We start from the raw sequence: 27,002 nt of genomic DNA, 5'->3' as shown, positions 1-27,002 counted from the left end.
CAGATTTATTCGTAGCAGACTACAGTCCATTCTGGGGTCTCCTGACCACCCGAAGTGATATTTTGAGATTGTATACATTAAAATTCACTCCTGGTGGCTGTAAACTTCTGTTGTGATAAAGGCACTATGACAGGTTCCCACCATGACATTTTCATACAGAACAGTTTCACTGCCCTGAAAGTCCCTGTGTTTCAGCCACTCCTCCTTCCTTTCCCCCACCCCATGGGCAACTACTGATCTTACTGCTTATACTTCTGCCCTTTCCAGAATGTCATGGAATTGGGATTGTATGATCTTTTCAAATGGGCTTCTTTCATTAGCAACATGCGTGTAGGTTTCGTCCCCGTCTTCTTCATGGCTGGTTGCTCTTCCCATCGCGGAGTCCTATGGGTGGATAGACCCTAATTTGCTAATTCGCCTGTTGGAGGTAGCTTGGTTGTTTCCAGTGGCTATAAATGAAACTGCTAGAAACATTCAAGTGTAGGTCTTTGTGTGAGCTTAGCTTGTAAATTAAGTTGTGTTGATTATAGGAACATAATTTAGGATCAGTGATAAGGCCATTTAGCTTTGCAGACACGGAACGTCTTCGGGAGCGCCTGCCTTGTTCTGTGCTCGCCCAGACACCACAGGGCCTTTTCTTGCTTCACCTTCTCACCAGCATTTGGCGGTTTGGATTTTAGCCTTTTTAAATCTATTTTTATTTCTTTTTGCGGTGCTGGGGGATTGAACCCAGGGCTTTGTGTGTGTGTGCCTGTATGGCAAGCACTCGGCCAACTGAGCTATCTCCCCAGCCCTGGATTTTAGCCATTTTGATAGGTGTGCGGCTATCACTTGAATTGTGAGTGTCCCCATGTGCCCACGAGTTAGAGGCTTGGTCCCCAGGGGCCCTCTCAGGAGGTGGTGGATTTAAGAGGTGAGGCCTACGGGGATCTGAGGTCACTGTGGGGGGCACGCCCTTGAAGGGGACAATGGAACCCTTCATCTTTCTCTCTCTTCCACCTGGCCACAGAGCTCCCCGGCTTCCTCCACCACACTCTTGCCACGGCCTTCTGTGCCCATCAGTCAATGAACTGGAGCCTCCCAAACTGTGAGCAAAGTAAACGTTTCTTCTTCTGAGTTGATTGTCTCGGGCACTGGTTACAGTGGTGCAGAGCTAGCTAACACACCTGTCCTCTCACTTCTGAGTTCTTCGAGTCCTGGCTTGGGTAATCCTTTCAAGTCTGGTACTTTTTTTTTCATGTTTATCAGTTCTTTTTGAAACAGTGCGTTACATTTTCTAAAGCTGTTCTGGGACACATTTTTCTTGTGTGTTTTCATCGTCCCCAGGAGAACCGTTACCCCATTTCAGCTCTGAGGAGTAATTAAGTCAGCTGATGTGGCTGCGGCCTAGGTCCCCAGGCCAGCTGGGGGGCAGGAAGTGGCCTGGGTGCTCACCACAAGGCAGGCCAGGACCTCCCAAGGGCAGAACTCCTTCCCTCTGTGGTCCTTGGGAGGGACTGAGGCCATGCCCGGCTCAGCCTGGGGGGGACTGGTGGCCCCCAAGTCTGTGCCTCCACCACTGCTTAGTGACCTGCATGTACCTCCCGCTCCACAACACACAGAGCTGGCGTCCCCTGCTTCCTCTTAAGCTTGCAGCTATGTCCAGCCTCAGCGGAGGCCAGGCCCTTCACCACAGCAGCCTGTTGGGAACTGCAGTTCCTAGGACCTGTCCTCTCCCACCCGCCTTCCAGTCACCTACCACGTTCTGCTGCTTTTACATCCAGCTTTTCCCAACAGTAGCTCTTCCTCTCAGACCTCCCCTCCTCCCATCTGGGTTGTCACAGTGGGACAGCAGAACCTCCCCCTCCAGCTGGCCCGTGCACTCCGGTTCCACGTGGGTGGAGAATCTCCAGTTTTGCCTCATCTCCATTCACATTCAAGCCATCTTGAAAAGGTCTCTTCCCCTAACGGAAGCTTCTTATCCATTTTTTTTCTATGAGCTTTTCCCTTGTCTTCCCTCTTCCTTGTCCAGAACTGTCAAGAGGCTGAGGTTTGACCCCACTTCAGGCTGCCACGGCCTGTCACGGGTTGGCAGGAGCCGGCACACCCGAGACTCCTGGGTCAGAGACAAAGGACTTATTCACAGCAGGGCAGGTGGCAAGGACTTCAAGTTTGCTGCCGCTTCTCTTCTGTTGTGTGCCCCGAGTGTGCTGCCGAGCTGGGCCCAGGGGAATGCCAAGCACACAGTGGATACGCCGCACCCTGGGAACCTCAACTTAGGAAGATCCATGTTTTCAAGAAAATGAGTAGCAAACTTGACAGACGTTTGCCCTGGAGGGAAACGATATCCTCCAAGGTGAGAGAATGGGGGGGGGGGGAATCTACCCTTTTCCAAAAGGAAGAAATGATCTGTCTCTTCCAAGGTTACTCAAATGCTCTTAAAAAAGGGAGTCTGGGGGATGGAGTTGTAGTTCAGTGGTAGAGCGCTTGCCTGGAACATGTGAGTGTTCTGGATTTGATCCATGGTACCACATTAAAAAATAAATAAATAAAATAAAGCTATTGTGTCCATTTGTAACTAGAGAGAGAGAGAGAGAGAGAGAGAGAGAGAGAGAGAGAGAGAGAGTGTGTGTGTGTGTGTGTGTGTGTGTGTGTGTGTGTGTGTCTGGCTGGGCCTGGAGATTCATACCTGTAATCCCCAGTGGCTCTGGAGGCTGAGGCAGGAGGATCACAAGTTCAAAGCCAGCCTCAGCAACTTGACAAGGCCCTAAGCAACTTAGGAAGACCCTGTCTCAAAATTGAAAAATAAAGAAAAAGGTTGGGATGTGGCTCAGTGGTTAAGTGTCCCTGGGTTCAATCCCTGATACCAAAAATAAAAATGAGAGAGGGGGAAGGGAGGGAGGAGAGAGAGAGAGAGAGAGAGAGAGAGAGAGAGAGAGAGAGAGAGAGAGAGAGAGAGAAGCCATCAAGGACTCTGCCCCAGGACGCAGAAATGCAAGAGCTTCACCGAGAGTGGGCTCCCAGCAGCCTCACGGGACTGAGAGGCCCTTCTGTCCCTGGCCAGGTCCTTGTCCTTCAAGCACAGCTCAGACACCCCTGGCTGCAGGAAGCTCTCTGTACCTTCATGCTGCAGGCCCCCATAGCATGCTGTGCCTACCGCTGTCCCCACCCAGGTCACTTTAAACTGAAAATATCCCCAAGGTTTAGCCAGCTCCAGACTGTGTGCCCCTTGCTCACAGGAGACATTTACTTCCTGAGTAGATTTTGGCAAGCTGTCCCCTCCTGGGGGCTGACACAGGCCCGCCCCGACAGGTGTAGCACACATTTCCCACGCGTCCTCCCAGCTGTGTGACTTTGGCAGTGAACAACCCAGTGACTGACGGTGCTAGCCCCATGTCTATTTACCCTTATAAAAAGCCTGGGGGTGTCTCCTGCCTGCCCTCACCCAGGAAACGGGGTGATCTAGCACCAAGCCTGGGAAATCGGGGTGTAATAAGAATCGGGGCACCGAGGCACAGAGCTGCTAAGGTACGTGCTGCGTCCCCACCGCCAGCCTGGAGCTCAGGCCCTGCTCCCAGGCCCCGCCCACCATGGCACTTGCTGAGTAGGTTTGTGGCATGGAAGCCAGACGTCTAGCTCCCTGTGGCCGGCTGCGTGGGCTGCAGAGGCGTTTCCTCAGGACTCAACATTTTCCAGCAAATAGTGTGGCAACAGGGATGAGGGGAAGCCACCGCTGAGTTGCCACTTTTTTCCCCCAAGAGCTGCCCCATGTGAAGGCAGGGGCTGCTTCCTGTCCCTGCTGTTCCCTCTTCCCCACCTAAGATGACCCTGCCCAGCAGCTGGCAACCTGGTGCTGGGTTCCGGCCATTGAGTGCACACAGCAAGCGCATCAGGGAACCGGTGTCAGCTCTCCAGACTGGCCTGGGGCTGCCCCGTGGGAGGGCAGGCTCCTGTGTGCGGAGTCCTCACTGCACCCAGAGGACCCTCCCGGGGCTTCTGCTCCTCTTGGCCTGGCCCCATCGAGCAGCAGATTCCACACATTCCATCAAGGTGTGGTGGGGCCACCCGGTCCAGGCATCTTTGGGGTCAGGTTAGAGTCCAGGTTCTGTGATGGAGGGACTCCAGCCAGGCCAAGCTGAGGACAGGAGCCTCAGGAGCCACCGTCCTCACCCTAGACACCCAGCTCGGAGCCCACTGAACGGCCCCAGGCCGTGGTGCTTTGTTCTGCCACCCCAGGCCACCTGGACGTCCCCTTTCTCTGTGGTCCATGAATTGCTCTCCCTGGGGCGGCTGCGTGGAGAACATAAAATAATGCAGGGGAGTCACAAGCGGGTGCCAGGCACCCAGAGCTCAGCTGGATCCGTCACACCTCCCTGATGACCAAAGCTCTGGGTGACTGTCCCTCCTGCTCTCTGGGACTCATGGCCTCAGGGTAAAAAGACCTGAGGGCAGACCTGGTGCCCAATTCACCCCCTGAACTCCACCTACTGCTCGGGCGAATGGCAGCCTCTGACCTCCCCAGCTGGTTCAGGCCAGGTGGCAGGCGGTGGGCACTGTGCCTCCCAGCTGGGCATGAAGTCCCAGAGCCCAGCCTGGCCTGAGTCCAGGGGCGGTGCTGGGAGCCGAGGATGAGGACGGTGTCTGCACCTGGCAGGGGGCGGGGGGACAGGCAATCGGGGATGGAGCCTTGGTGTCTGGTACACTGACCTCCAGGCAGGGCTCATGCTGGGGCAACCCCGGCCTCGAGGACTCACTGAGATGGTTGGCGCCTGGGTTCAATAAGGCTAAGCCCAGGCTGCTGTTCCCTGATGCCCCCATTCACACTGGGGTCCCCAGGAGCTCTGCTTCCTCTGCTGTTCCCAGGACCTCAAAGAGTGCCGACATTAAGCAGGTCCGCAGTGAACACCCATCTTTAATCAGTGCCAAGGACAGACAGGGACAGTACAGGAACAGGGACAGTACAGGACGCTGGAGGAAGAGGAGGATGACAGACAGCTGCCAGTGGATGGGCAGACTGTCACGGGACTGTCCAGGGCTGCGGACCATGGTAAGCACTGTCTGGCTCAACCGGGTGTCAAGAAAGGCCTCCTGTGGAGAGGGGCTTTGAAGGCTCTAGAGGAGCTGATCAGGTGAGGATGCAGGGAATGGTGTGGGGGGAGCAGCAGCTGCAGGGGGGCGAGAGATGGTTCTGGAAGCCATCTAGAGCTGGGATGGAAAGAACCAAGGGTGCTGAGGTGTAGAAGATGACCAGGCTGAGGGTCAGACGGGGCCAGGGCCCCGAGGGCTGCAGGCTCTGAGGACACTGCAGGTTCTGGCAGAGGGCAGGGGCCCTCTGAGCCCCAACTGGGAGAGTCAGGCCGTGGCCTGGGATGGCCACAGAGCTCCAGCTTCTCCAGAGAAGGAAATGCCGCTTTCACAAGGGCTTTTATTAAACTCCCCCCAGTGCCTCTTTCAACAATTGCCACAGCCCTGGGTGTCCACCAGGGAATGGCCCTGTCAGTTTCCCCTGGTGGAGGTGGGGCTTGTCCATGTATCCGTGGCCTGGCTTGGTGGCCCTGGTGTCGGGCTGCCTCTGGAGGGGTGCAGGTGCTGTAGGGGGCTGTGGGCACTGGGGGTTGTGGGCAGGCTCTCTGGCAGGGGCAGGGGGCCTGTCCCTTCAACACACACCCTGAGAGATGCTCCTGAGATGCTGCGTGTTTCCGGAACTTCCCAGCTCCATCCTGAGTAGCAGAGGAGCAATAGAGGGCCAGGCACTCCCTCTTCAGTCAGCCCTGGAAAATGAGCCCTAGAAACAGCAAGGAGGGGGAGGGCCGCAGGAGGCCCTGTGCATGAGCAGGGGTGGCTTAGTAGCTGCAGCTGGCTGGAGAACCTCTTCCCTCTCTGAGCCTCAGTTTCCCTTTCTGTCTGATGAAGAACATGGCCTCTCAGTGCTATGACTCCACCTCAGGAAGTGCCCTTGGCCACTGCTTCATGTCATCCTCACAATTATTTTGTGCCCTTCGGTTACCATGTTCAGTGGGTGGCACACATGTGCACAGGCGGGCACCCGCCAGGAGTCTCTACGTGTGCTCAGACGTGGGGGCACGTTTCTGGATGAGTGGGTGCAGCTGAGTGTGGTGGGGTGAGTGAGTGAGGCCCCAGTCCCTGTTCTCCTGTCCCACCAGTCTCAGGACATACTGCCATGGCAGGGACCCCGGTAGCCCGGGCCTCACAGGAAGTTGGGCTCCCGCACCACCAGGAAGGGCGGGTTCCCGCTGTCCCCACCACCATCCAGGGGCCGGTACACGAAGTGGAAGTCGCGCTTGGGCTCACTTCGCAGCAGATAGCCCTTGATGCGATGTGGCAGTGCCTCGTCGGCCAGCTGGAAGCAGCGCCCATCCACCAGCACGAAGAGCCGGTGCTCCTGGGGCTGGGTCACCTCGAACTTCTCGGCGCACTGCGCACACAGTGCCTGGGCCACCGTGTCTGCCCGTGACGCCAGCGTCCGCGACTGCTGCTCGGGCTCCAGATAGGACACACAGATGAAGTCCTGCGGGGCGAGACAGAGGGCACGCCAGTTACCTGCAGGGCCAAGTGGGCATCTCGTTGGCCCCCACCCCGGTGCTGGGAACTGGGGCCAGCAGTGAGGAGCTGGACGACTGTGGACCTATCATTGCCTTCTCTGGTCCCCAGGCTCGCAGGAGCAGTTGTGAAGCTGGGGGTTGGGCACCTGCAGCCCTCCCTTACCCTGCGACTGAGCCTGCTGGGTGACCCTTCGCTCTCGGTCACTGGGCTGACTATTCTGGATCATTGAGTCATTTTTGAGTCCTGGCATTGAGGAGCCAGTGTGCCCCCTGGTGGCCAGTCTAGAGGCTCGCCCTCCTTCCTCCATCCACTCATCATTCCGTGGCTTCTCTTTCCCAGAGTTCCCCTGTGCCCAGGAACAATGCTGCTGGAGATCAGTGTAAATAAAACCAGGGGTGCGGACCTTACTCCCAACATCCCACAACTCAGATAGGTGGAACAGTTCAGGCCCTTAAGGCTGGAATTGCCTCTGGGCTCAGAGGCCAGGTGGGGACAGGAGGGTGGGGGAGAAGGCCTGGGGAAAGAGGGCGGGGAGCTGGGGGAAGAACACAGGGATTAGGACATGTGGAAAGGGCATTGTGTGAGCAAGGTTTCCAAGTACCTGGCCAGCACACTCATCACCCTGCACCAGCCCCAGAAAGAGGACAGTGTGGCCCCTGAGTCCCATGCCTGGTTCTGAATCTTCTCCCATTTACTGGGTAACCTTGACCTACTTAAGCCTGTTTCCTCAACTGTCCACTGAGTACACCAGTCATGACAGGGCTGGGAGAACTACACCAAGTCAGCCTCTCCTTCACCCAGGACCAAGCAGGTGTGCAGCGTGTGTGAGGCCGTGACTGCCCTCTGCTGGACAAAGTGGTAACAGCAGGGCAGATGGCTCCACAGCAGCCACACCATGGAGATGACAATGACCACTACAGTAGTGAGTGCTTATGAGGCCCCAGGCTGGGTCAAGGGCTTCACTGCTGCTGCCACGCCCCCTCTCTTGGTGTCACAGGGCTGTCCTTGTTAGGCCTCCTAAGGGCCCTTGCCTCCTACTGCTGACCTTGGGGCTCTGGGTGTTCATCCCCCAGGGAAAGGATTTAAGGAGTTGGGTGTTGACAAAGTGCTGGGACTGGGCAGAGAGTGTGTGCTGCCCAGGTTCCAGAAACTCTGTTGAGGGCTCCTGGCCTCTCTCCCAAGCTTCCCTCTTCTCAGTGGTGGTGGGGGTCTGTCTAATCCTCTGGATCAGCATCAGGAACCCACCGGCTGCAAATAAGAAGGAAGGAAGGGCTGGGCCAGGCTTGGACCAAGAGCATCCATATCCCCAAGCTGGTGGGTGTAGGCATGCCAGGAGGGCATGGGGATAGTGGTGGGCTGGAGCTCCTACCAGCTTGGGAGAGCACGCCTCTTTCCAACTCTAAGATCAGGGATACGAGCTGAAACTGGGAGTTTACACCATGGAAATTGACAGAAGCTAAATTCAGAGTTTTTTTTTTTTCCCTCCTCCTTCTTCAGAGAGAGCCATTACAAGGTGCTGTTGATTAGAGGAAGGAGTAGGGACATTAGCTTGGCAGCCTACACAGGTGCTGGGTTGGCGGAGCTCATCTGTTCACAGTCAGCTTGTGTGAATAGAGAAACTAAGTCCCAGAGAGGCAGGGATTGCTCAGGGTCATGCAGAGAGCTAGCTCAGAGCTGGGTCCAGAACCTGAGCTTCCGGCCTCCCAGGCCTGGGCTGCATCTGTTACAGATGGGCCATCTGGAAAGCCAGGAGTGGGATTCAGGACTGGTGAGCTCTGGGAGCTGGAGTGGTGGTGTCTGCATAGCGATAGCTTGTTATAACTCTCTCCATTTTCCACATTCTACTGTCTGTTCTGTCCTAGGTCCTGGGCTTGGGACCCCTGAGACATGTGAACTATGGGTGCTGCCCTCCTAGAGGTAATGGCTTCATACACAGAGGGTTACAACATGGTGGGATATGCACTATAATGGGGGTGGCAGTGGCAAGCACAGAGTCGGGGCAAGAGGGGGCATCAGGAAAGTCTCTGGCTGTTAGAGACCCTGTGTTGTCTCGAGGGCTGGCGTGACAGCTGGTGAAGGGAGGCAGCAGCCTGGGTAGAGGCTGAGCAGCCAGGAGCCGAGCTCGGTGTTGGGGAGCTGCGGGTGACTGGGTTTATTGCAGCCTGGGTGTGACGGGGGAGGATGCAGCCTGAATGTTGTCTGCATAGATGGAGAGATGCAGGGGTGGGCGGCTGGTCTGTTGGAACAGAATCAGGGTAACTCTGCATTTGTCCAGGGACCCAGGGGCAAGGCTGTAGGTCAGCTTGTGTCCCCATCTCCAGCCCTACTGGGGCTAAGTGCACAACAGGGGCTAGAGTCATCTCATCTGCCCCATCAGAACTCCCATGGCTGGTAGGACTTCTCTAGCCCCACCCATGTCCCTGGTCAGGAGCTGGACATACCTAGCAGGCCAGGGCTGGGGTCCCTTCCCCTGGTGGGAGCCCCACTATCCCCTAAGGGCAGGGCTGGCCAGACAGAGCAGGCAGTCGCTGTCACAGTCATTGAGCCAGCTGGGCAGCAGGGTCCTCCTACCGGCTCCCATCACTGGCCCAGGCTCACCTGCACCGAGGAGCGCGAGGCCCGGGCCTTGTTGAGCGTGCGCCTCCGCTCCCAGCGGTGGATGGAGTCCTGCACCTCCACACTCAGCTGCCGGGTCACCGTGATCTTGTCGTAGTTCTTGATGTGCTCCAGGGCCCCGTAGGTGGTGGTCAGATAGTAGGAGCCTGCGGGGTCGAGGGTGCGGAGGTTGAGCTAGGACACGAGCAAGGTGTCCAGGCTCCGCCCCGCCGCCGCCAGGGGGCGCCTGCAGCCCGGTCCCCAGCCTCCAAGACTGAGCCCCTGGCCACGCCCACCGCGCAGGCGGGCAAGGGCCCAAAGCCCAGCTCTGCTCAAAGCCGGTCATCGGTCATGGTTTTTCCCTTCGGAATGAAAACGCTTGCTTATTTTTAAAGAGGTATATTACAATGTAAAGGATGCGCAAGAGACAGAAACGTGGATGCCTTTAAAGTGGGCTGGGAGTGCCTGGAGCTTCTCCTGGACCGCACACCTTCTGAGCCAGGGGCTCTCTTGTTATTCTAAAAATAGCTTCAAAAGATGTGGGGGACACTTTAATTATTCTGTGCAGTTTTTAATGGTTTGGAATAAGTAAGCATTTTGAATGAGCCAGTTGCCCATTTCTTCTCACCTTCTTAAGTCACTTCACGTGCATTCTTAATCCCTAACGTTTCCTGAAGTAATGGAAGCTTCCAGATACTTCAGACCTCAGAATTTACAAACGGTTTTAAGATAAAAGACAATATCGTGCATGGATGCTTGGTTCATTGTCCTTAGCTTATTAGGGGCTTTTGGCTAAAAAAAAATCTGAGAAATATTAACCTTGTTGAGCCCCAGAGAGTGTGTGTGGGGGGGGTGACTTGGCCAAGGTCACGCAGTGGTCAGGGTCCTCCCTGGAGGGGAAGGAGTTCTCAGAACTCTCCGGATCTTCAGTGCTGTCACTTCCAGGAGCTGGCTTCCCTGCCTTTCATCAGACTTCTCTCCCTGGCCCCTTTTAGTGCCAAGACAGTGATTTTTGATTGTGCCAATGACCCAAATCCCATCTTCCCTAATGAACTGAGTCCCACTGTTATTTGGGGAATTATCACTGGAATGAAAATATTCATTTCCCGACTCCCAGGGTGGCATGGGCAGGAGCCCTGTTCTGGCTCCTTGGATGTGAGTGAGGCTTCCAGGAAGGCCTTTGAAAGGGACAGACTTCATTTGACATATCCCTTTGGGTTTTTGCCTGTCCCCATTCCTCCTTCCTGGAATACAGAGATGAGCCTGGAGGCCCAGCAGCTGTCTTGTGATCAGAGGTGGTAGGCACAAAGACAGAGGCCCACTTGCTAAGGAGAGCTGAAAAGAGCTGGCCCAGATTCCACCCTCATCAGCTGGAGCCTGCACTTCTTGATCAAGGTCACAGACCAATCCCTCGCCCTGATTAAGCCATTATGAGTTACACTCCCAACGGCCACGCTGGATGGAGGAGTCCCACAACCAGTGCAGGCCAGGTCCACCCCTGGGCCAGGGAGGGTGGGGGCACTAAAGGGGTCTATGGCCACAGGATCACCCACCCTTGGGTGACCCTGATCAGAGAAGAGCCACGAAGCCACTTCCTAGGTGAATGCCAAGCCTGAGTGTCCAGGATCTCTGGTGCCTCCAGCCCTTGCTGCCCTGAGTCCATGTCCCTAGGTAGCAGCCCTGCTTCCCTTGGGGACACTCTGTCCAGTCCGGGAGTCAGGAAACAGGGCGTGCAGTAGCCGTCCTGTGGTCCTGGGCGAGCTCTGTCTGCCTTGGTTTCTCTTCTGCAAATCCCATAACATTGTGAAGAGTCAACGGGAGGAGCCAGGGCAGGCACAGATTTAGTGACCTGTGGGCAATGCATGTGGCTCCATGACCTCAGAGTGTTCAGAGGCTCCTTGCCCTTTAGGGGCCGGGGAGGAACTCCAAGCCCCTCCAGGCGGCCTGCTGGAGCACTCCCTTCCCTGGGCGGCGAGCCATGCAGTACCTGCTGCGACCACTAGGTGGTGGCTGACACCAGTGTGAGGTCTGGGGACTCTGGGATGTGATATCTTGGTTGGAAAAACTCAGGGTGGAGAGGGGACCTGAGCAAAGGAGTCCCTGAGGGCATTTGTGGAAAGGCTTGAATTCTGGACAGGCTCTAGCCAGTACCTGGGCCTCCTGTCGGTCAGAGTGGTGGGAGCACTGGGGGGCAGGGTCCCACCATCCCTCCCTCATGCTTCCAGGAAGCCTCTGAGTTCTTCTGCCCTGAAGGCCTACTGCAGGGGGGGGGGGGTGGCTGGCCTTTGCTAAATAAATTACGTCACCTGGCACAGGCCTGGAGGAACCTCCAGAGCACACGGGTCGGCTGGCAGGCTCTCTGTGGGACGGACGCAGACTGTTTGCAGGACGGCGGAGCCGGCTCTGCCCTCAGCCTGCCTTGGGCCTCTGGTCTGGATTGGCAATGCCCATGTGGTCACCCAGCTGCAGTGGGTGGCATTAGGAGGTGGGGCCTTTCAGAGGTGACTAGGTCACCAGGGGGAGTCCTCCTGAATCAGGTTAGTGCCCTTCTAAAAGAGGCCCTGAGAGCGGCCCTGTCCCTTTCACCATGCGAGGACACAGCAAGGAGGGCCACCTATGAGGAAGGGCCCTCACCAGACACGGAATCTGCCCGTCCCTTGATCTTGGACGTCAGCCTCCAGAACTGTAAGAAGCCATCTCTGTGGTTCACAGGTTGCCCAGTTAGTGGCTTTGGTCATGGCAGCCCAAAGCCACGGACGCTCAGGTACCCCGGAGAATGCTGCAGCACCCAGTCTGGCCAACACCTTCACTGTGCCGGCCAGAGGGCTGAGGTGACCTGCCCAGGTTGTCCTGCAATCCGAGGCAGAGCGGCCCAGACTGCTCTTTGGACGCCACCCTCTTAGTTCTTTTAGGTTCAAGCCACTTAATTCCGGGCCTGGGCCCTGGAGGGCCTGCCCCAGCCCAAGCGTCTCTGACCTCCGTGGAGCTAGCAGCACCGGAACCTGCGCCAGTGGGGGGCTCGGTCTGTCCCCTCTCCTCACCCTCTTCTAGTGCTCACAGGTGGGACCCGTCGTCTCTCCTGCTTCTCGGGGCTGAGGTGATGGGGGTCCTGGGCACACCCCCAGCCGAGATGGGGGCTAGGCAGGGGGACTCAGAAGTGCCTCCCGCCTCACACTGCCCTCCTGTCCTTGGGCCCAGACACGTCCAGATGGAGGGTTGAGGCTGTTGAGTGAGGGAAGGCCCTGCCCACGCTGGAGACCCCAAGGCCATCTTGGTACCAGAGACCAATAGCTGTGAGGCTGGGCCTGTCCTAGGTGATGTGACCTCCCACACCCGGGTTTTTGGAATAGGGCAAAGGGAGGGTCAGGGAGGCGCCCCTGCCACCGCGGATCCTCCAGGTGCTCGTGAACTCTGTCCTCTGGCCCTTGGAGCTGCCGTGGTGGGTCTGCTACTGCTGTGGGTGACGAGGGTTGCTAGGAGGGAGGGGCCGTGCCATGGCGGCACCGTCATCTTGGCAGACACCTTGCAGGTGCCCTGGAGACCTGCCTGCAGGGCCCGAGGTGGGCAGAGACTCTGACTACCCAGGTCTGGCAAAGGCAGGCTGCAGGTCCTCAGGAGCCTCGGGTCAGAACCTGTGGACGGTTTCAGACCTTCATGGAGGAAGTGGACTCTGCTGGGTCTCAGAAGTGCCCAAAGTGCCCAGAACAGACCAGACCTCCTGCCTGAGCTGCCTCGTGCTCCCCACCAACCCGCTGGGCTCCTGGGAACAGGGACAAGGAGCCCTGGAGGCCCCAGCAGGACTGGGGAGGGAGATGCAGGTCCACGGTGAGGGCTGCTAGCCACGAGGAAGGCTTCCTGCTGTCCCTGCTCAGCATGGTGCCTGGCCTGGGGCCCTGTTTGGCCACAAGGATTCAGGATGAGGACAGAGCAGGAGTCATGGGGCCACCACTGCCAAAGAGCCAGCCACCCAGACATCTGCCCAGAGCCCCAGGGCCCCCTCCACATTTCCACCCTGCAGTGACCTCCAGGGTCATTGAGTCCCTCCCGCGTAGGGTCTGGGCCCTTCCTTTGGCAGGACTTTATGATTTCTCCTGAGGCGGTCAGCAGCACGTGGCTGCTGTGGGAGATTTAGAGAACGGAAAAAATGTGAAGAGGAGCTGCCACGGGCTCTGCACTCAGGGCTTTCCTTGGTCACCGTGCCCCTCCCCCCAGCCCCTCTGCCCCCCAGCCACTCCATCAGCCTCTCCTCAGCGTTTGTCACGTGGATTGGGTGCAAACTCATCTTGTTTGCTCATTGGTTTAACCTGCTTGAGGTTTGATTCCTCCCCTGGAAGGAAACTCTGAGAAACCCCACACAGAGGCAGAAGCCCGGCACCATCTGCTGAGTGAATGAGTCACTGGCCCCAGCCCAGGGACCTTCGTAAGAGTCTTAGCACTTTTCTTGTTGATGTATAAGAGTCTTTTACATATGGAGGCTGTTAAGTCTTGGTTTACTGATTTGTGGGGACACTTTCTCCTGGTTTATTGTTATCTTCTACTTAGGGTCATTTTTGACATTTAAGAGTTTTGACCTCTAGGGGTTACATGTAGGGCAGCCCCAAGACCATGGAAAAGGTTCCTGCTGAAAGCCCCAGGCAGGCTGCTGTTCCTCATAGGGGTAAATCCTAGGATAGCAGTGCTCCGGGTTTGAGGAAGAATGCCGGCTGGGCTCACGGTCCCTGACCCTTCTGCCTCCCCCATCCTGCCATTCTTTCCCTCAAGTTGTGGGGCCTGTAGGGACAGGTCAGTGTTGCCTGGAGCCCCCTCCCATCTCCTCAGCTTGTAGTGCTTCTGTGCGCTTGCTTGGGGGTGCTGAACCCTAAGAGGATGACCTGAGGAGGCGGAGGTCCCCAGGTGTAGGATGAATGAAGTGTTCATTCATTCTGTGAGCCTATCAGCCTGTCCTGCTCGGCACTGAAGTCCAGCCTGGCATGGATGACTGGATGGGCAAATGGCTGTGAGAATGGATGAGTTGATGGATGGATGGATGATTGGATGGGTAGATGGACGGATGGGAGGATGGAATGGATGAGTTGATGGATGGATGGATGGATGGGTGATTGGATGGGTAGATGGACGGATGGGAGGATGGAATGGATGAGTTGATGGATGGATAGATGGGTGGGTGATTGGATGGGTAGATGGACGGATGGGAGGATGGAATGGATGAGTTGATGGATGGATAGATGGGTGGGTGATTGGGTGGGTAGATGAATGGATTGGAAGATGGATGAGTTGATGGATGGATAAGCTGATAGATGGGTGAATGGATGGATGAGTGATTGGATGGGTAGATAAATGGATGGACAGATGGATGGATGGATGGATGATTGGATGGGTAGATGAATGGATTGAAGGATGGATGAGTTGATGGATGGATAAGCTGATAGATGGGTGAATGGATGGATGATTGGATGGGTAGATGGATGGATGGATGGATGATTGGATGGATGGATGATTGGATGGGTAGATGGATGGATGGGTGGATGGATGAGCTGATAGATGGATGAGTTGATGGATAGATGGATGAATGGGTGATTGGATGGGTGGATGTGTGGTGGATGAGTTGAATGGATGGATGAATGGATAGGTGGAAGATTGAATGAATGGATGGATGGATGGAAGACTGGATGGATGGATGAGTTGATGAATGGATGGATGGATGGTGGGTGGATGGATGAACTAAAGAAAATTTGGCTCCTTCTGAGCTCCTAGACCTCATGTATGTATATATGACAAGTTGCCCCACCTGCAGGAAACATTTAACTAAAGAGGAAAGTAGCTGCAGAGACACCAGAGCCACGAGCCACGGTTACATAGGACAGTAAAGCTCACAGCTCCCCTGATCTTTCAAGAACTCACAGACTTGGTGGAAAGGGAATTCCTGGAGACTGAGATGGAGCAAATAATGTTCCATGCATGTATGATGATGTCAAAATGAACCACTATTATGCATGATTATAATAAAAACACTTTAAAATAGAACTCACAGAACCACTCACATGAAACTCTCACCCTAGAAACATGCTAAAAATGCAAATAGATGCAAAAGAGAGTCAGCTAATCTCAAGAACCACAAAGCCCAAAGGGGACACTGGGGGCCTGGTCGGGGCTCCTCAGAGCTGGTATGGGGCCATCTGCCCTTCAAGGGATTCTTGGTGGCAGGGTGGCTGAGGCTGTGGGCGGGAGGAAGTGGAGGGAAGGAGGCAGGGGAAGGGAGGCTGGGGGTGGGTGCAGCTAACCACACCCCTCCCTCGTCCTACTGGGGAGCGGGGACTTGCCACCTCAATAACCTGCCCCACCAACAGAGGTCCTGAGCAGGGCTGGGTGAGCAGGGCCGGGGGTCCCTGGGGCCACTCGGGGAACTGACCACTCCCTGTCAGACTCCTCACGTGGACACTGCCCGTGTCACGTCTCATCTCCTACGCTGCTGCCACGGCTCTTCCCTCTGGGAGGAACCCCTTCCCATCTTTATCTGCTGAGCCCTGTTCTCCTCCAGCGCTTCGCTCAGGCATCACCTCCTCCGGGAAGCGCTCCCTGACTGCTGTGCCATCTGGCCTGGGGTGTGGGGGGCCGGGGGTCGACTCACCCTCCCCCAGCTGCAGGGCGGGGTCCATGAGCTCCATCATGTACTCCACGCTGAGCAGCATCTCGGTCAGGTTGCTGCGGGCCAGCACGTACATGAGCACCGGGAGGAAGTCGTCGGCCCCGTAGGGCTTCCCTGGGGGGGCAAGAAGGAATCTGTGAGACCCGGGCGCCCCTGGGAGCTGCGCCCTGCCGGGGTGGGGGGTTGTGGTTTGCTGGCGGGGTGGTCACCCCTGCAGAGGAACATGCCCACTCTTTGTCCCTGGGATCAGCCTCCTGGGGAGGTCCTGAGGCCCAGGGCAGGTCTGGGAATGGGGAAGTGAGAAAGTGCTCTTGACAGGGGTGAAGAAGAACCCAGCCCCTTCCCCTTTCTCAGCCCCCCCCCCCACCACGTCCTTGCTTGGCCACCAAAATCGCATCACACTTATTCACAGACCCACCCCAGGGCAGCTGTCTGCCTCACACCGAAGACCTCTGGGAAGGTCCCTGTCCCCCCTGACCATGCATCTCCCTGCCGACCTGCAAACCAGGAACCTCCCTCAGCCAGAGGCCTCAGCCAGGATCTCACCTTCACCATGACCCTGAGCTTCCGCCTTTCCTGAGGCGGGGTGTTCCTGCAAACCCCGAGAGCAACAAAGCACCCCGCTGCCTTTGGGGGACAGGTCCCCGGGGCCCAGAGAATCCCAATGGCAAGGGATCCCTCGCAAGGCAGGTGGAAGGTCCCCAGTGAGGGACAGAGGCAGAAAGGAGGGTGGAGGCTGGGACCAAAAGGGGCCGCCCCAATTTGCCCCTGGGCTGGCTCTGAGACCCTCCTTGGGCAACCCCAAAACTGGAGTTTGGACGTGAATTCACCCGGGGACAGGATGCCCCTGGCGTCCAGCCTGCCTCTGGAGCACACCTGGGGACTGAAGCTTGGCAGCGAGGCTCTGCACTGTGGGGCGCAGCCTTGCTGGTCCCCCATCCCAATTCCCACTTCCTCTAACAAAAGCAGGTCAAGGCCCAGGCCTGGGCTCAGCCAAGGCCACAGGGTGGTGTGTGACCCCAGACAGGTCTTCAGCGGTGCTGCTGCCTCCTGTGTTTTGGGGAGACTAATAAACAGCCTGAACACTTGCTAAACAATTTACAGTTCTTTCAAAAGATTTATTTCCGCTTGACACGTTTGGCAAAGGATTTAGGTGACCATTGGGGAAATACAACTTATGACAGGAAAATTAAAATAAAAATGTAAACATCAAGACTAATATAAATTATGAAAGGAATTCCAGGAAAAATCAAAACTCAAATAAACAAGAACCTGTGCAGTTGCTTCTTTAGAATTCCAAACCTGGCTTTGAGTTTCCTAGTGGCCAGAGTGAGGAGGGAAAGCTCATCTGTTCTGTTTTTCTCATTGCTCAAGAGGAGATAGAGCTGAGACTCGGGGGAACCCAATTATTGTTCTAACCCTTAGCTCTAAAATAAAAATTTCACATGGGGCTTCATTTGGGGGACATGAGCTGTGATTGGCAAGTCCCTGCAGCACACATGGGGACATTTCACAGGGATGTCATGTTCAGGGCAAGCACTTCCGGGAAGCAGAGTAAATTTCACAGTTGCTGATGCTTGTTCATATCTGCTCCTCACAACAATGATATACAGAAGGCGTTGCTTTGCCTCCTTAAGGAGAAGACTTCAGAGAGCTCCAGTGACTGTCCCTTGGCCCTCCCTAGGGTTCTGAGTGTAAAGGGCTGGCCTCTGGCCTTGGGTCTGGGTTCGAATCCCACCTGTACCACTCACTAGTGGTGGGCCAGGGAAAGTTAACCTTGGCAGAGAGGTTGGGATTTGGTGCCCAGAGCGTACCATGGTCCAAGTTGACATGGTGGCCTGGGCCAAAGTGGCCTCTCATACTTTGAACCAAGTAGAAAAAGTAGATGAATGATCTACAGTTTAACAAAACAGAACGAAACACTGAGTGCAAAATTCTGTGTCTCTCACTGGTCCGACACCGTCACCCGCCCCCATAAAGTCACGTGCGTGCCCTGGAAGCCACTGGCTGACTAGAAATGACTGTTCCTGTGGCACAACACGTACAACTGCCTGTGTTTATTTAAAAGTTGATACGTTGTTGCTCATTGTGGATTTTTTTTTTGCATTAAGTTTTATGTTTTAAAATAATTGCATTAAGGGCCGGGGGTGCAGTCAGTGGTCGGGCGCTTGCCTACCATGCATGAGGCCCTGGGTTCCCTTCCAGCACCCACACACATACACAAAAAGGATAAAATATTGCATTGAAATATGACTTATCTTGCCATATGACCCCAAAATTCCATTGTTAGTTACACACCTGACAGAAATGAAAACATTATTTCCACCCAGTGACTTGTACACAAAAGCCCACAGCAGCATTATTTATAATAGCCCCAAAGTGCAGATGGCCCGGGCGCTCAGTGCTGGTTGATGAACAGATCACATGTGGTGAAGCTGTCCAGTGGACGCCACTTGGAAACAGAAAGGAACCAAATAATGGTCCATGCTAGGATGTGAAGACCTCGACAGATTGACAGAGACAGAAAGTAGATTTGTGGTTTCCAGGGGCCGGGCTGGGGGAGGCCGGAAGGGAGAGTGACCACTGATGGGTACACGTCAGTGGTCTTGGTCACACGACCTCAGGCAGACACCAAAAACCACTGCCCTGCTTTAAAACACCTGTGGATACGCACACACACACACACATAAAGTGCATCCTGACTGCTGAGCTTTTGGGGGACCCTTACAGTCTGTACCTAAGAGGAGAATCTCAGCCCCTTCACCGGAATCCTGGCCTAGTGGGAGAGGCCCAGGGCAGGAGCTGGCAGGACCAGCACTTGGTGCCTGGCAGCCATTATGAGGGGTGCTGGTGTGGGGCCCTGTGGTCCTGCCTTCAAGGCCTTTCTAAGTCTCAAGCCAGGGACTGTGACATCGGGGTCATGGATGACTGGCCAAGGAGGGCTTTGTGCTCCTCGCCGCTCAGTCCTGCTCAGGCTGGCCAGAGAGCTGGAGATTCGGCTGCTCCCTTCCTCCTGGACTATCCAGGCTTAAATGGGACAGGGCGACCCCGAAATAAAGACTACATTTCCCAGCTTCCCTTGCAGCTAGGTGCAACCATACACCTAGGTTCTGGCTAAAGGGGTCGTGAGGGAGGTGGCGCCTTCAACTTCCAGGTCATGTCCTTAAGTGGGAGGAGCCTGTGGATGGAGAGAAGCCGGGAGGATGGTGGAGTAGCAAGGTAGAAGGAGCTTGGGTCCCTGGGGATGGTGTAGGGGACATGAACCCTGCACGGGCGCCTGAGAGGGAGTGAAGGTCTGTTTAAATCCTGGGGTGTGTGTCTGGGTTGCCAGTGGCCCAAGCTTCAGCTCAGCTTCTACAGGATGTGAGCTGCAAACATCTGTGGACAGTGTCCCCCCGGGGCTGGGTCACACCCCAGGAGCCCACTGCACTGCTCAGCGGGTTCAGGGTGGACAGGAGCATCTCCAGGCTTCCCCTCGGCAGGCAGGGCCCAGCCAGCACACCCACTGCCAGGTCCTCCAGGGCACAGCATGCAGTGCTGGCCACGAGGAGCGACGGACGGCCTGCCCAGGGAGCGTGGCTGTGCTCGCCACGGGCCCAGTCTGGTTTTCCAGAGGACAGTGTGCTGCCGCAGCCCTCCTGACCATGCTTTTCCTACATCTGCAAAATGGAGCCAGCATCACGGGCCCTGATGGCGCTTAGGTTGCATACAATCAGAAAAAGGATGGGAAAGTGCGTCAGAACCTGTGAAGCGCTGCCCAAAGGGACGTCCGTGTTCTGCCCCCTCAGTGGGTTCAATTTTCCCACCTGTAAGATGCACAGGCTGAAGGCATTGGCCGTGTGCAGCACTGAAAAGCAGCCAGACAGACCTGGGGCTCAAGTCTCAGCATAAAGCTTCCAGCTGTGTGGCCTTGGCCAATTGCTTTACCTCTCTGAGCCTGCATTTCTAGTCCTATGTGAACTGACACAGAGAACACGACTATCCTGTGGGGTTTGGGTGGGGACTCTACAGCAGGTTGTTCATGGGGTGTTCCCGCCCTGCTCCCATGGAGACGTCTGCTAGAGGGGAACATTGGTTCTTGTAGCTCTGTGTGCCAGCCCTGCCTTCTTCCAGGCCTCTGTGGCCTCCCAACCCGCAGAGTCAGTTTGGGGGAGACTCCCGTCTCCTTTATGAGCCTGAGGCATGACTGAGGAGCTCCTGGGGAAAGACAGTTTTGTGCCTGGGTTTATTTGGTCACTAGCCTGTGCAGATCTTGTTTCTGTTTTGAGTTACGAGTTGGGGGACGAGGCGGGTGCCATGGTGCCGCCGTGACAGTCCTGCGCCTTTAAGAACTTTCCATGACCAGGCAAGCGATTTTGCTGGTTCTCAGCCAGGTGGTTTTGCCCTCTAGGGGACACCTGGCAAGCCACCTCTTGGCTTCCAGGTTAGGGAAACATCCTCCAACATACAGGACAGCCACGTAACACAGAGTTACCCCGTCCCAAGTCTCTCAGTGCCTGGGGTGAGAAGCCCTGCCCGGGGGGTGGGACTTTCAGCCCCAGGATGGTCCAACTGAGGCCCAGGGCCGGGGACCGAGAGGCCTAGGGACAGAGAGGCCCCAGGACTAGGGATTCGAGGTCCCAGGGCTGGGGACAGAGCAGCTGGGCCATGTGGTACCATGGAGACAGGGGGAGGGAGTCTCTCAAGACTGGCTTTGTGCCTATGGGGACAGAAAGTCCTTGGCCCTCACCTGCTCTCCACGTAGTCCTTGAGGACTCCGGCTCGACTCCTGCAGGGCTTGGGCCGGTGTCCTTGTTTCTGCCCAGGGTGTTCAGCTGCCCACCGTGGGGGACACCCCCATCCCACATCTGTCCCTCCAGTGACCCACGAGCATTGCACCCCATCTCCCCCGGGCCCACAGCCTGCCCAGCACGTGAAGGGGCACGGGAGTAGCAGAGGGTCAGTGTGTGAATGAATGCCAAGCTCCCAGCAGGACCCAGAGCCGACTTGGACAGGCCTCTGTAGGGCTGGGGTCCCTCCCTCACCAGCGGCCACGCCAAGGTGTGCACCACCGTCTCCAAGGGCAGCCCTTCCTGGACCTCCCATGCCCATCAAGGAGCCCGCTTCCCTCTGTCCCCAGATGCAGAGCTGGGTGGCCTGCCTCTTCCTCGGGGGTCCTCTGACCCGACTCGTCCTGCCCCAGGTTAGGGTCACCGTCACAGATACTGGGGTCTGCTGTGGACCTTCCACAGTGCTGTGCCGGGAGACCTTCACAGTTGGCTCTTAGAAGACAAAACAACCTCTCTGGCCGGCCGTGTTTGCCAGCCTTCATCACGTAACTGTTTCCACAATGGCCAGTTGCAAGGTACCACCTTGAACATGGAGGAAGGAAAAGCACGCAGTTAGCTCCCATAAATCGGTACGGTCCATTCCTGCCCACCAGTGGCCTCAGGTCACAGGGCCAACCTCCCCACCAGAGAGCTGAGGCTCAGGGCTGACCGGGTTTGCTCAGAGCCCCAAGCTGGTCCCTGGTGGAGCTGGACTAGAATCTGGGTCTCCCCCTCGGACGTAGGCGGGAGACGTCCACACGGCCCCTAGGACCTTGTAGACTCTGGGCCAACACAAGCTTCAGGCACAGCTGAAGCGCACTGGCTCCAGCCCACCCCCAGGGAGCAGCCGGGAATTCTCCTGGGAAGCCTGGAGCCCAAGGCTCAGGGCTTGGCTGACCCGTGCACAGCGGGTCCTCAGCCAGCACCCGGGGACGCTGGGGCAGGTTGTGGGAAACTTCTCCTGTGATCTGAACATCTGCGCCTGTGGATCTGGGCTCACGCCTGCCTGGCTGTGCATCTGAAACCCTGCCGGCTGCAGTCTGCATTTCCTGGTGTTTCTGCTTTCTTTTTTGCCACGTTCCATCTGGTCGCCAGCTGTCGGCCTGGGGATCACGCTGGGAAGAGCTGTCTGGCCCCTCTGCAGGTCTCATGGGCTGGGAGATACTGGAGAAGGAAAGCGCTCTTGCAGGTATGTTTGAGCTGGAGAGCGCTCACCTGGGTCACGCAGACCGTGAAGATTAGAGGCCCTGACTGTGCCAGCGGATGTGCTGGGTGACCGAGGGTCTCTCACCAAGCCACCTGGAGCCTCAGTTTCCCCATCTGAAAACTGGCACATAATAATACACTCAGGGCATCATATAGAGCCTTAGAGCATCACTGAGAGGATGAAATCAGGTCTGGTCTCTTGGGAAGCATTATCTAAAGAAGTGTTAGCAAATGCTTTCTGTAAAGGGCCAGATAAATATTTTTAGTTCTGCCCAGCACACGGTCTCGGTCCCCATTGTTAAAACAGAGCTGATGTCACATAAACAGCCCTAGACACTGTGTAAATGAACACATGTGGCTGCTTTTCAATAAAAATGTGTTTATAAAGTCAGAGGCGGGCCAGAGTGAGCAGACCCCTGCTCTAGAGGAGAGGGTGTATCGGCTTGGGCTAACCAGCTCTGCCCCTGGCTTTGCTGAAGGCTCCCACTGAATGCAGGTGGCTGATGCAACAGTCCTGGGGCTGCACCAGGTGCAGGACTGAGCTGCTTTGACCTTTGCCCTGCACCATGCTTCCAGCTTAATGCAATTCCCTTCCTCCCAGAAGTCTTCCCTAAGACCCCTACCCATGAGGCTTCATGCCCTTAGGGTGGGTTTCCTGAGTCCTGTCAGTGTGGAGTGGAAAAATAATTAGCAGACATTGACTCTGAGAGGCCTCCTCCGGCCCAGAGAGCAACTCCACCAGCCTAGAGCCCTCACCCTGCTTTGTTCCTCCTGGTCTCTCATCTGATGATGCTTTGAGTTTCCATTACCTGTTGGCTCTCTGTGTCCCCTGCAGAATGTCATCATTACTCAGTGGAACTGTGCCTTGCTCAGAGTTTATAACCAATGCCTTGGCCGTGCCTGGCCCCCAGTGCCCCACAGCGGGTATTTAATATGTGTATTTGCTGAATGAATGAATGAACATAAGTTATCGCCCCACACGATCGCTGACTATTTACTGCTGTTTTTGGCATAAATGGGGACCCTCCTCAAGACGGGTCTGGGTCTTCCTGGGTTTGAGGCAGCGGCTGAGCTTAGGACCACAGTCCAAGTCCCTTGTCCACCACTCAGCTGTGACCCTAAGCGTGCCACTCTGCCTCCCTGAGCCTCAGTTTTCTGGACTCTAAACTGGGGGTGATAATAGGGTCTCCCCCCACGAGGTGGCAGAGAGGCAAGTCTCGGCATGGTGCCTGCTGCGTCACTGAGGTGAGACCTTTGACCCAACGGTCATCAAAGATGGGAGCGTGAGGTGTCCCAGGACCCTCAGGATGTGACATCAGACTGGACTCTGTGAGGGAGGAAAGTGGGGTTGGGAGTCTCTTCCAGGCCTGTGCTCTCTCGTCACATGGACCACAATGCCCAGGGGGACCGAGATGCCTCCCTGAGCCACCATAGGGAGCATCCTGCCTCTCTGGGAGCAGCCTGGTAGGGAGCCGGGGTGTCCTTGGCAATTACCCACCTGCCTGGGAGGTCCCCTCAAAACGCCGGGGGGAAGAAAGGCTTCCAAACACTGGGCCCACCTTTCAACAGTAAGCACTTGTCATCTCCATGTTAATGCTGAGTCCCCACCCCCCTCCGCGTCACAGGCCTCTGGAGTCCCCATCAAGTTTCTGTCCCGTGCTCTTCCCCAGCTACCGCCCCGACCTGAACCAGCTGCAGACTCTGGGCCCCTGGTCTCTGCCAGGTGGTGGTATCTTGGGGTGTAGGCTCCGCTGGCCTGTCCACCACCCAGCTGGGGGAGCTCCATGTCCCCTAGGGCCAGAGCCAGGTCACACCTGTGGCATCAGGTTCCTGAGGGAACCACAGGCAGCTTTGGGCCTTCTACGGCCTCTCAGAGTCTCCTGCTCTTCGTCCTCCTAGGACAGGGTGGGCACCACCTCTCTCCCACCTTCAAGGGGGCTTCCTGGGCTTGGGTCCCCTTCTCTCTCTATGGCAGGGCCGGCTTTCAATGCCTGGCGAGGACGTCCCAGGCTGGGAACGACGAGATGAACCTAGAGACCTACCACTCTCTCCACGCTCATGAGGGCCCCAGGAACCGGGTGTGCTCCTGGGAAGGTGGGCCGAGTGGACCCAGAGCCATGGCCCTGGGGGCTCCCTCACCTGCTGGGCCCAGGCCCTCAACCCGCTGTCGTGGAAAAGGGACTTGGTTTTGATTCTCAAACTTGGGGTTCGTTTCCAGGCTGGCGTGAAGCGAGGTGACTCTAGGTGTGGATCCTGGCCCACCAGCATTAAGGGCGTGACAGCAGCCACCTTCCTGGAGGACAGGGTGGCCACTTAACCCAGAGCTCCAGGCTCCAAGTTCCCCTCCGCCCACTGTCCCAGCAGGTCCCACCAGCAGCCAGGCCCTGTTTGATTCTTGGCAAGTGGCACCGAGCATCCTGGGCAGTGGGGCAGGCGAGAGGGAGGGCACCCTCCAGGAGGCCTTGCTGGGGTGGGTGGGGACAGGGCTGGCAGAGGGGTGTGAGTGGAGTGCCCGGAGCCTGGACTTAAGATCTCCCAATGTCAAAGCCTCAGGAGGAGTCAGCTCTATGTGGCGCAGGACCTCGACCCAATCTCGGGAAACATCTGCGGGCACGGAGGCGGAGCTTTGCCTTAAGGACGGAGGTGGGGACAGGGAAGGAAGCCTGCATTTCAATCTCAAAAACGCCAAGGTCCTAAAACACCAAGATCAGGCCCTGGAAACAGCCGGCATTAAAGGAGGCCAGACACAGGCACCGAGCAAACGCAGCACCTGGCTGGTCTGTCACTGCGTCCCGAACCCAGAAAGGCCAGAAAGGACCTCGCAGAGCCAGGTGACAACTTGGTGCTTCAGATAACGCACCGTGGATGAAAACTACTGAAATGGAAAACGCCACAGTGGTCACCCGCGGGGGTCTCGCCGCCTCTGAGACAGAGGTTCCATGACACCCAGCAGAGCACCCAGGGGTACGGCCCCAGGCGGTGTCACTTCCCCCTGTGATTCAGGAAAGGTCAGGTCTGCAGAGAGGTGGGCAGTGGGGTGGGGGAAGCTGCGGGTGAGGAGGTGATTCCCAGGGACAGGTAGGTGTTCCTCTTTCCATGAGTTATTTACATTCTTGCAGAGCTTGAAGTTTGAAAATATTTCCAAATCAAAGGTTAAAAAAAAAAAAGCCTCAGAACTATTTATTTCAGACAAAACCCCACGCGTGTAAAACAGGTCCCAGCAGAGCTGTCTGCGGTGAGGCCGGCCTGGGGCCCAGCTGTCTGTGTCCCTTAGGCGGCCTCCCTGGGGTGCCTTGTGGGGCCTGGCTTGGAAACCACGAAGCGGTTCCCCTCCACGGTCTGGGAATGTGGGGAGCAGTGTGCCTGCATCCTAGCACTCACACACATGCCCAAGAGGGGATCTGAGCCCATTTTGTGGGTGGGCAGACTGAGGCCCGGGAGGTCAGTACCCAGCGCCCTGGTGCCCAGGTGCTACCCGGCTGCCCGCCCTCCGCCCTGAAGCAGCAGCTGAGGAGTCTCGTCCCACCCGGGAGATGCCACCAAGGCTGCACATGGCAGTGGGGGCTTAAGCCCAGGCCCGTGGCCCTCAGGCCTGAGGGCGCGGCCCTGGCCAGCGGGGCGGAGATGAAATTGGGAACCACTGGATTCCCTGTCCAGCACTCAGCCAGCGGCGGGCAGGGAGCCCACTGTCCCCCGATAGGGAACCCACGGTGGGGGCTCTTCCCACCAGCCTGATCCTGGCCTCACCTGCTGGCTCACTGCCTCTGTCCTGGGCCTCCCCGATCAGCCTTCCCTCCCCATCAGGCTGCTGCTCCACCTGTGCCCCAACTCCCACTCCCCCAGCTCCCGAGACCCCCACAGCTTCAGACCCCCAGCTCCTGCCCCCCCAGCTCCTGACCACCCCCAGCTCCCGCCCCAGTCCCCTTTCTCCTCATGCCCCCCACCTGCTCTCCCTGGTTAGAAACCTGAGGCATTTGAAGGTCACACCACGTGACGGGGTTTTAAACAGAATCCCAGGAAGCCCCAGGCTTCTGATCAACCAGGACCCGCTGGGCACGGAACAGCCCCCTCCCCGCTGCAGCTGGTCCCTGACCGCCTCTGAGGCTCCCAGTACCTTGGCCTTGACTCCCCCCTCACGCTGCGAGGCCCAGGGGTGGACAACGTCCCTCACGAGACACCCGTCAGGGAAGGTGGCACTCTAAGTGCTGAGTGCGGGAACCTGCTGTGGGAGTGGCTGTGCCCCCCACAGGAGGACGTGAGGCGAGGGGGGCACCTGTGCCACCTGAGGGGAGTGGGTCAGGCTGTTCCACATCCCCCCAGCCCAGGGCAGCTTATGGTCTCTGACGCTGACCCCAGCATAGGGACCTCAGGGTCTGTCTCCTTCCTGGCTTGGCCCTTGCTGAGGCTGTCCCTACATGCCACGCTGGGCACCCCGAGCCCACCCGCCCAGCTGCTGCAGAGCCGGACTGCCGCCCTGTGGAGGTCTGCCGAGCCTCTGGAACATTCCAGCCAGCCCTTCCCGGGCACGACGTTTTCCTGGGGCTCTGTGCCTCCAGGGTTGGCCACGTGGAGCTCGCCGAGGGCTCGGGGTCTGCAGGCCCCCCGCCGACCCCGCCTGACTTCTTTGGTACAGTTTTTAGGAGGGTCCCCAGTTGAGCTGGCATGCTGGGCCTGTTCTCTGGCCCGAAGACTGCACAAGACCCTTGACTGCCAAGTCCACTCCCCGAAACTCTAGGCCACACCCCGGCTCTGCCACGGTCCTCTCTCTCTATCGCATTCCCGAGGTCACAGTGAAGTGTCTGTATAGCTCCCGCTCAGTGTGGTGTCCGCCCTTGGGGATACGATTCCGTCTCACAAGTGGGCAAGGGACACAGACAAGCACAACTCAAGAGCGACTCCAGCTTGTGCCAGGCCTCAGGGAGCTTTCCCGGGGTGAAGGGCCCTTGTCCCCCTCCCCACTCCTCTATCAACAACTGCTCTCTGTTGGCCCATGGCCCAGCTGGCTGCCCCTCTCCTGGGAGACAGAGCGCATCCCTGTCCTCCATCAGCCAGCAGCTGCCCACACCGAGGCCAACGTCTGACAGTATTCCCAAGCGACTGAAGTGGCTTCTGAACCATGAGGGCTCATTCCCCTCCCAGAAAAGCTGTCTGTGAAGGGGGAGGAAATCAGGCCCCAAGGGGTAGGGTGACCATTCACACAGGTA

General features: G+C 57.1%; 1 protein-coding gene across 4 annotated transcripts in view; it reads right to left on the bottom strand.

Annotated features, from left to right (window-relative positions):
* Positions 1 to 4,873: 4,873 nt before the first annotated feature.
* Positions 4,874 to 27,002, bottom strand: part of Rin3 (Ras and Rab interactor 3) — a 108,977-nt gene continuing 86,848 nt past the window's right edge. For 2 of the 4 annotated variants that reach the window (XM_078050738.1, XM_078050740.1), the window contains 3 exons: positions 15,767 to 15,898; positions 9,142 to 9,305; positions 4,874 to 6,508 (listed from right to left, as the gene is read on the bottom strand). In XM_078050738.1, the coding sequence (XP_077906864.1) occupies positions 6,188 to 6,508; positions 9,142 to 9,305; positions 15,767 to 15,898 (617 nt within the window). In that variant the 3' untranslated portion in view covers positions 4,874 to 6,187. Of the gene's footprint in view, positions 6,509 to 7,000; positions 7,792 to 9,141; positions 9,306 to 15,766; positions 15,899 to 27,002 lie in introns of those variants that run through there. The other 2 variants (XM_078050741.1, XM_078050739.1) reach the window with 2 other exon arrangements.

Source organism: Ictidomys tridecemlineatus, chromosome 5, assembly GCF_052094955.1.
Source record: "Ictidomys tridecemlineatus isolate mIctTri1 chromosome 5, mIctTri1.hap1, whole genome shotgun sequence".
NCBI lineage: Eukaryota > Metazoa > Chordata > Mammalia > Rodentia > Sciuridae > Ictidomys > Ictidomys tridecemlineatus.
This window is presented reverse-complemented; position numbering and strand designations above follow the sequence as displayed.